At 40.5% G+C, this 9457-nt stretch overlaps 1 protein-coding gene across 1 annotated transcript; it reads left to right on the forward strand.

Annotated features, from left to right (window-relative positions):
• The first annotated feature begins 534 nt into the window (after positions 1 to 534).
• Positions 535 to 3837, forward strand: LOC108895990 (cartilage intermediate layer protein 2). Its single transcript, XM_018695010.2, has 9 exons — positions 535 to 555; positions 707 to 740; positions 850 to 906; positions 1113 to 1151; positions 1269 to 1307; positions 1445 to 1616; positions 2265 to 2374; positions 2515 to 2689; positions 3281 to 3837. The coding sequence occupies exons 1-9, from the start codon at positions 544 to 546 to the stop codon at positions 3378 to 3380; spliced, it is 738 nt and encodes a 245-aa protein (XP_018550526.1). The 5' UTR covers positions 535 to 543; the 3' UTR covers positions 3381 to 3837.
• Positions 3838 to 9457: the final 5620 nt, after the last annotated feature.

Below are 9457 nucleotides of genomic sequence, written 5' to 3' on the forward strand. Positions count from 1 at the left end.
AGAATTGCAGTTTTTTGAATGGGAGATTGTTTCTTTGGGTGTGTTCAGCAAGATATAACTCCAGTGACGATGAGTGCTTATTTGTTGTCAGTAACTAAATATCTTCCAGATTGTGTGAAAGCACTATATTTAGGTGAGGAGATGTGGGCATGTTCATTAACTCCAGGCAGAGGTTCACACAATAATACTGTTCTACTGAGAGGTTTCTGCGGGTGAGTGAACTGTGTGTTTCTTCTGAGCTTTTTTTTTTTTTTTTTTTTGTAAATTTCTGTCTCTGTTGCCTCTTATTGCATGTTAATACAGCCATATAATACACTTAAGAACACTTTCCTTGATGAAGTCCAGCACTCCAGTAATTTATGTAGCATTTTGTTAATCTGCATTTTACAACTTTAATTTAATTTAACAAAAAAATCTAGACGTGTTAAGAATAAAAGACAAGAAAAAAAAGGAAATCTCCTTAATAACTTGTTTTGATACTGCACAAATTTGTCATTTAATTCTGTTTTATCCACTCTTACTTCACTAGCATTATCTGCAATCATGATCAAACTGGTAATGTGTGACATTTTATATTATATTTCCATTTTTTCAACATAAATATGTGCATTTTTTTTATATTTCTTATATATGTTAGTTTCTGTATCTGTGCAGGTTGTCATATTCTGTAAGTGCAACCTTTTAAATTTCTGTTTTTTCTTTATAGTTAAGTGTCACCATTGTTGCAGGATTAGTTTTTGGTAGGTTCATATAAGTGCAATGATCATTTACATAGTATTGATAACACTGCAATCTAACAGCACTGTACACAATCACAAAATGTAACAGCAGTGTGATTGTCTTTACCAGAAAGCAACCAGCAGACCCCCACTGTGTCCAACTCAGTGGAACCAGCTGATAAACAGAGTGAGTGCCTTCACTGTACTTTGATCAAATTGATAGTTTGATAAAGTTCACACCCAATGAGCGAAACCATGAGTGTGGTTTGTTAAAACTGAATGAATGTCAATTTAAAATCAGGCTCTGTGGTGCATGAGTGGTTGTGTCTTTGGAGTTGAAAGGTTTTTCTTTTTCCTGTAAAGTGTTAAAAAATGTTTTTATTTGTCACACAGGAGCACTTCTTTCATTTCCTTTCCCTGCAGTAAAGCCAGGTTAGAGATTCCTTTCAGTGGCAATCCTGACATTTAGAGTGCAAACTAAATCATTCAGTATTTCACTTTGGATAGAAGGTTTGACACCCACTGTTTGTTTGTGTGTTTGTTTTTAAGTCTTTTCAGGATGGCCCTGTTACTGGCCCACCCACATACGTAAGAAGATTACACCTTTTGTTTTTGTTGCCTTCCATCTTTTTTGGGAATTCAAACATATGCAGTTACCAAACCGGTTTCAAACATTTTTGTTAGCTTTAACTTATTTATGTTTCTATTGATATACCTCGGTCCAGAATGTTGGACAGACTGGTTTGACAGAGATGACCCCTCTGGAACTGGAGACTGGGAAACCCTCTACAGTCTTCGCATGGAGAACCCAGGAAAGATCTGCCCTAATCCAGTAGATATAGAGGCCAAAACTCTATCTGGGCTCAGTGTGGCTGCAGCAGGGGATGTGATTTATAAGTAAGTGTTGTGTGGATACTCTTTGAATGTGTTTTATGCAGTAAGTCATACTGTATTCTACTGAATGTGTTGTATTAATGTTGTCACTGAATGTGTTTGTGAACTTGGTTAGGCCAAACATAAAATATTTCCATTATTCCCGCTTTTCATATTCTGTTCTGTTCTATTGATCAGCTGTGTACTTGGTAAACATTGAGTATCAAACACAGCATGAGCAAAACAATTTATTCATCTGAACAATTGTTAAAAGGTCAGGTGGTGGTACACAGATCTATGAAAACATGTTAATTGGATATAATTCTCTTCTATTCAGAGGGTGTCGGTCATTTTGTAGTCACATTATTGAATGTCTAAATATGTTTTACACCAGACACTAATAAAGCAAAACATGCAAATGCAAGAGGCTGTACTTCTTGTGGTTTGAGCTAATTGCTAATGTCAGCATGCTAACATGCTCACAGAAACGATGGTACCATGCTGATTTAATGATTCACTGTCTGTTCGTCAAATGTCAGGAGTAAACCACAACTGTGAACCTCGTGGTGGCATCAGGGGACGGGCAAACTGACATTACCATCTCTAGAGCCATAAAAAAGGCATCCATTAGATTCTTTTTTACTAACCATTACTCTCTGTTTCTTTTGACAGAAGTGACACAACTGTAGGATTCGTCTGCAGGAAGAGCGACCAACCCACAAAGACGTGTAATGATTATCGTGTTCGTTTCAGCTGCCATCCCCCTTTCTGTGGCGGAGGAGGTACTGTGTGAGCACATTCTATATGTGCAGTGTTAAGCTGCTACTGTTAAGTGGATTTCCTCTTCTCTTCATTGTTTGTCTGTATGAGCATTCATTTAGAATGCTGCTTGCTTGTCTCTCTCTTTCACGGCCTCCTGCAGTTTGCTGGACCAAGTGGTACGACCGGGACAATCCCAGTGGAACTGGGGACTGGGAGCTTTTGAGTGACCTGAGGAAGGAAAACCCAGGACAAATCTGTGAGCACCCTCTGTACATCGAGGCCCAAACCACTGACACATCGACCCCGGCCAGCTCCACAGGGCAGACCTTCTTAACGTAAGTTGTCTCATGGGGGAAGACCATAAAAGTTTACACCAAATAATTCCAAGACCAACAACCTACCAATCAATCAATACTTCTCAACATTAACACTTCTTCTCCAAAGTTTCCAAATCACCAAGATATACTGCCTGGAGCTACTGCTTAAACAGTGAATGGAAACTTTGTAGATGCACATTTACATTAGATAAGATGAAATTTTAATGAGCCCCATGAGGAAACTGGGTAATAGGCACATAATGTCTGAAGCTTTTAAACCTAGTTGTGCCTTCCTATATTCTTGGGCAAACAGCATTTACTGAGAAAATACTCTAGAGTCTGTGTGTTCTGAGCTCTAGGTAAGAAACATAAATACACTAAGTTTTCTGTATTTCTTACTTATGATTATTTTGTTTAATTTTCATTGGATATTTGAGACATTTAACATTTGACACCGTGACATTGTGAAATGACAAAAGAGAATAAGAATAGATTTTATCATTTAGAAACATTTGAATTTAATAAAAACAATAATTATTAAGAAGGAGTTTTTTTATTTTAAAAACAAGACAAATTTCACTCATTCATTAATTTGGAATCCTTTTCCAGCTTCAATCCAACAGAGGGATTTGTTTGCCGCAACGCTGACCAGAAATGGGGCGGTTGCCGTGACTACAGAGTTCGGTTTGGATGCCCATGCGATCATTAAGCCCTGGCTCCATGGTGACACTAAGAGAGATGGGGAGAGAGGAACCCTCCAATTCTTGCCTCTTTAATTTTTGTCGATTTCTTTTCTTCTTTATCATATGATTTACTGCTCCTCCTGTGTTGATAATAGTCCTTTTTCATGGCAGACATTTTGACCTGTCATAGTTGCAAAAGCATCATTGTCACTAATAACATTAAAAGTGACTCTGTTCTATTCAAGTGCCCCAGTGAGCCATGACAATGTGACAGTGAGCCACCATGAACAATACCAGGACCCTGAAGCTAAAGCAGCTTAATGGAATTTGGTGTTCATTTTATTATTTACATCTATGCTTCTCCTACCATGAAATGTCATTTTATCTTCTGTGAAAAAAGGGCCATTAGGTGCTTTATCAGTCTATCTATCCTTTTTAGTGATTATGAAACCATTATCTCGTATGACCACTGTAGAAAACAAATCACCAACAATAAAAATGCTAATAAACAGCAAATCCCTTTTCTCATTAAGTTTCACCCTACCCAGCGTATTACTACTGTTCTAATGGGCTCACAGGCTTACATGAAGTTATGATTTGGCCTGAGTAACGCAGACATATGTGTTCTCAACAGATGCTGGGAAATGATATGATATGCAGACAGTAGGAGGTGCTGGATCGCAGCGCTGCTTGATCAGCAGTGTGAGGAATGCGAAAAAGTCAGTAAATCAAAATTTGGTATCACGCAGACACTAACGAGTAGTAGTAGTATGACAGCTGCAGTTTGTTTTTGCTTTGTCTCCTCTCTCTCAACCAGCATTCGCTCTTCACATTGCAGTGGTGGTTTGTGCTTTCGGTGCAGGTTTAGTGTCCTCAACAACCTCGCTCACTTCTCTCTGACCTAGATCACGCCTCTGCCATGTTTCCCTCAAAGTCAAATGCTCCTGATGCGAGCCCACACCCACACAAGCTTCCCCCTGCAAACCCTTGAATGTACACACACGTACATTAGCACACAGCCACATACCTACACACACACACATATAGTGCAGGGAGCAGGGAGATACAAGGTGATTCCAGCTACCTCAACACCATCAACATTTCCTCAGGAGATGAACACTTGTGATAGGTGCTGAAAGGAAACTCTGCAGTGCATTGCACAGAATGTGAAATGAGGGGAGAAAGCTTTCCCACTGTCTGTTGTGGGAGAACCTTGTGTTCTTGTGAGTTTTGCTCACGCTTGCATGCTTGCGATGCATCAATATCTCTGCCTTAGATATGTATTTTGCTGCTATTTAGCGTCAAACATGCATGTCTGTTCTCCAGTGAGACAGTGTTGAAGTAAAGCGAAGTATGAAGAGGCAGAGAAGTGGAGGAGGGAGGGAGTAAACTGGATGCAATCTGCTAAACTTCCCCTCTTCACTTTTTTTTTTCATGATAAGACTGAAGAGGAGGAAATTCTGCCAGTGGTGGTGAAGCAAAATGAAATCTGCACTATTGAAGTACAACAGAAGTGTTGAAGCTTCAGAGCATTATGGCGTTCCATTCTCTTCCATTAATCTCCCAATATTCCATGGCTGTGAAGGCCTATTTATAGACCAGGGGATGATTAAGTGGTGAAGCACTGTGCCACAAAGGGAACCAAGCTCATTTTCTTTTTTTTCCCATCCTCTCTCTTCCTTACTCATGCTCTACCTACTTCTCTTTCTGTCTTTCTTTCCCTCCGAGTCTTTATTTTCTTCCTCGCCATTTTATCGCTTTCTCCCCTCTCCTCGTTTTCCTAAGTATATACTTTAGTATTATGTACCCAACCTTCCTTTGCAGAGTTTATTTGTCAGCGGAATTATGTTAGGCTCAAAGGGGAAAGGATAAGTCCCTCAATTCCATTTTTTTTTCTATTAAGCGTTCCACAAAAGGGTTTATGGAAGTGCTAATTGTTACGAGGCTACACGGGGAAGAGTGACAGCCTTAATAAGGGAGGATGAAGCCCCATCCAGCATGTTTTCATCACTAAGTCAGGCTGGATCACAGCTGAAGGGGTGTGCATTAGCTGTAGATAGAGGAGGAAGACATGCACAGAGATCCCAACTTATACCTGCTACTGCAAAGTGTCCTTGAGTGGAAGTAGAGCACTGCACAGGAAAAAAGGGTTAAGCTCATTTTCATGTGTACAGACGTGATTAATGGTGGGGAGGGGAGGAGGATAGGAGAGGAGATGAGAGGAGAGAGGAGGAGAGAGGAGAGGACTGACCTCGCTCAAGCTCAAGACCGGCCTCATTTCATCACCTACAGCACAGAGAGGGCATAAATGAGATCAAACTCTTCTCCATCACTGACACTTTATCTGCTGGTCCGCATCCATATTTTTCCCTGGGTTTTGACGCAGGCTTAGGTGGCAACGTCTTTCCTGCAGGGAGGTGGGAGGGTGGATTTTGCGCAGGGCTTATTGTAGATGCTGAGGACCTCCGTGACAAGTATCAGTCTATTAAAACCACCCCGAGGATTTGTGCAAGGAGGAGAAACAACACAAAGTCATTTAAGGCTTGAGAGTTGAATATATTGATGTGACCGCTTTGTCAGTCAGAGAAGCAGAGAGGTGACTGCATGTATTTGTGAGTGGGATGTTCAGGATTCTACACTGAGAATTAATGCAGTAGTTTATCTCTTATGCAATGAATTCTGTCATTTCAATGAGCAAAAGAGATGTATGTCCCTCTGTCACTGACTTTAAGAGTTAGCGATTGAAAATAGCTAAATTTATTGCAATTGAACACGTCTCATATGTCCTTAAATCTATCACAGTTCTTTGCAACCGCGTAACAACCGGAGCATGTATTTAAAGACAAATTTGTCACACTTTTTTACCATTTCTGTTTATCTGTCCAATATATTTTGGTAATACTGCAGTGTTGGCAACCCATGAAAACACTTGAGCTGTGGAAGGTGCAGTCCATGTACCTTGAGTTATTTTTAATAAATCCCTAACCAGGCAATTTGATAATTCTCAAATCCATGCGTCAAATGCCGTTTAATCTAAAGACACAAATTTATCACAATTATGATGGTGTAAATTTGATTCATGCTGAATTATGTGTAAATGAATAGCTCAGCCTCCATCACTACACTGTCTGGGTAGTGCAACACCAACTTTAAATCCCCCTTACCAAAGCAATATGAGCCTGAAAAGCTATTAGAGCATGACTCCTGAGAGATGAACAAGACAAAAGCGTTATGCCTGTACCTTTCCGGAAGGTGAGAACAATACCAGGCTATTTTCACTCTGAAAAGCCATATTAGTCGTGCCAGCTTTTGCCTGCCGGCAACTCCTGCGTGATAGCTGTCTGGGACATTTTGTTTCCAGTCACAGTAGCTGATCCCTTGATTGAAAACATTGAATGCTGAGAGGGTGTTATCCCTGTTTGGAGTTTCTGATCCTGGATGTCTGAGGCGACTGCTGGGCCCTCTCATCCCCAGCTGCAACAGTTGATCCCTGGATCTTTCAGGAAACAGAGTGGGTTGCATTACTGAGATGGAAGCCTAAAAATGTCAGGGATGTCTGCCCGCTATAACCCTTCACAGAGAAGAAAAAAAATCAGGTGTGTGACTGCATGTAAAGCAGATTTTCTAATGAAAAAGTTGAGGCATTCATACCAAACCTTTGGCACCGTGAAGTCAAGTCCCTGTAGAGGCATTACACGCCTGAAAAGATGCCCCGTGTTTCCCTGCTGTCACTTCCCATGTGTTGACACAGGTCTAGTTTTATATTCCATTTTCGTGTTTGCAGGTGGTTTCTGTGTCTCTTTTGTCAGTGGTTTGAAGAATGGTGAGAATTAGACCGAGCACTAATGAGTTACTAATAGGCATCCATTAACAAAGCCCCAGATGTACACAAATCACCCATGTGTGTCCATTCTTTGTTTACACTTCTGTCTCTCCCCCGCTCTCTGAAAGGCCCTCCTCTTGCTCCCGTTCGCGGACGCCAAAGATGGAGATGTCTTTGCAGAGAGCAAAGTTTATTGGAGGCTTTCCTGTAACAGTTTGTGAAGCCTTGTGAGCTCCTTTCTTATTCTCCAGTCTGTTTCTCTGCAGGCAAGTTCTTGGCACCGACTATTCCAATGGGGAAAGTCACTTTTAGCAAGCATTGCCAAGATCTCTATTTGAGGGCCAAAATATGTAGGCAGACAGATGCATCTGTCCACATTCTGTCTATTCCTCTCTTTCAAACTTTCTCTCTGGCTCTCTCAGTCTCTCTCTGTCTCTATCGCTCACATACACACACACACATACACACACATCCATGCACGTACACACACACAGGGGGCTGTTTCTTCATCATTCACACTGAGAAATGCCCTGTAAGGATGTCCTTATCCTGCAAACCAGACTCTGCTGGATGCTCTGTAATAACAACTCCAGCCGTCCACCATCCAATCAGCCGGGCTCTCTGCTGTGTATGCATGCGCGCGTGCTTGTGTATTTGTGTGGGTTGGCGTTTGTGAATATGTATGATTTGATCTGAAACCACAAAGCGCAGAAAAGCATTTATTTTCCTGACAAGAACAAAGAAATAAACAACTCATACAAAATAAATAAAGGAAGGAGAATTGTTTATTTATATAAACTTACTTGTATTTGATTGCATTTAGGGGTTATTATTAGAAAATCTCAGCATCATGTTTCTCTCATGAATAATCCCACTGATGCTGAGATCCATAAATAAATTTCTAAATAATTAAATAAAAATTTTAATTGATGACAGCTTGGAACATAGTGTGCATACAGATGGACAGAAACGGATTATACTGCAGGAGAAGTTTCAGCAGTTTCTTTGGACATTTTGACTTTTTTACACCAGGAAACTGGGTCAGCTTTGCCATCCATATGAACTGTTAAATCGAATCCAAGCTGACCACAGCTACTGCAACCTTTTCAGACCCACCTGTCTGTATTAAATGCTCAAAATGTAGGGGTGCATATGCTGCATATATACACCATTCAGCCACAGCATTAAAGCCAGTAGCTGGTTTTAACGCTGTGACTGACTGGTGTAAAACGTGGCGCAGATATGTTATAATAACGACACCCAGGGTCATCCTTTGTGAATGTTGGATACACAGTCTTTTAGCTTTTATTTTGAACTTTTGTGCAAATGGATATGGGCCCTCTAGGACGATGAAGCATTATGCTTTACTGCCTTGTTCATTCTTGTCTGAAATTATGATGCTATCTTTAACTAAAACTAATTAAAAATTATGGATCCAGAGAGTGAAAGAGATTTAATTTAAGATATATATAACGTGAGGAAAATCTGAACAGGAGCCAATTTAAAGGTCTTACAAACCCATGGTCTACGCACATAGGTGTTTCACTCATTTTGCCGGATCAGACCTCTTCTCATGCTACGTGGGCGTGTGAAGAATGTCCTTGATTGACATCTCGCTGACTTATCCCTGGCACTTTTATTGGGTTGTGAAATTTGGTGAGCTCATGTAATTCCGGCATAGCTCCACCTTCAACACAGGCAGAGGTCTAATCAGACAGAATAAGTGAAAACCTGTGTGGGCCTACAGGGGCTTTAATCAACGGCGAATAGACTGCACAGCAGACATTTTGACTTGTCATAGAAGGAAAAGCACAGGCGGAACTAATAACATTAGCAATGGCTATATTCCATTAAGTGTCCCAGTAAGCTATGACTCTGAACCAGCATGCACAATAGCGAGGCCCTGAAACTGCTGATCTAAATGGAATCCAGTTGTTATTAATTTAATTGATTACAACTGTACTTCTCCTGCTGCGACATGCCAAAATGTCTGCTGTGAAAAAGGCTCATATTGGTATCATTAGAGATCGTCCTACAAGTATCAAAGCGGGCAAAAGGGTCACAACTGTCAAGGTAATTACCAGTATTGATTTTGATTATCATGATACATTGCAATTCAAGATGGACTAACATGACTGAGCTGTACCACAATGAAGATGTCCTTTCTTACAGAGGACACATTGAATTTACAAATGTATTAATATCAAAGCATGGCTCAAAACGTGGTACAATGCAGAAGCACTAAATAAGGCACATCAAACCATGCTACACAGTCGTTCA

This window comes from Lates calcarifer, linkage group LG7_1 (assembly GCF_001640805.2).
Source record: "Lates calcarifer isolate ASB-BC8 linkage group LG7_1, TLL_Latcal_v3, whole genome shotgun sequence".
NCBI classification, from domain to species: domain Eukaryota; kingdom Metazoa; phylum Chordata; class Actinopteri; family Centropomidae; genus Lates; species Lates calcarifer.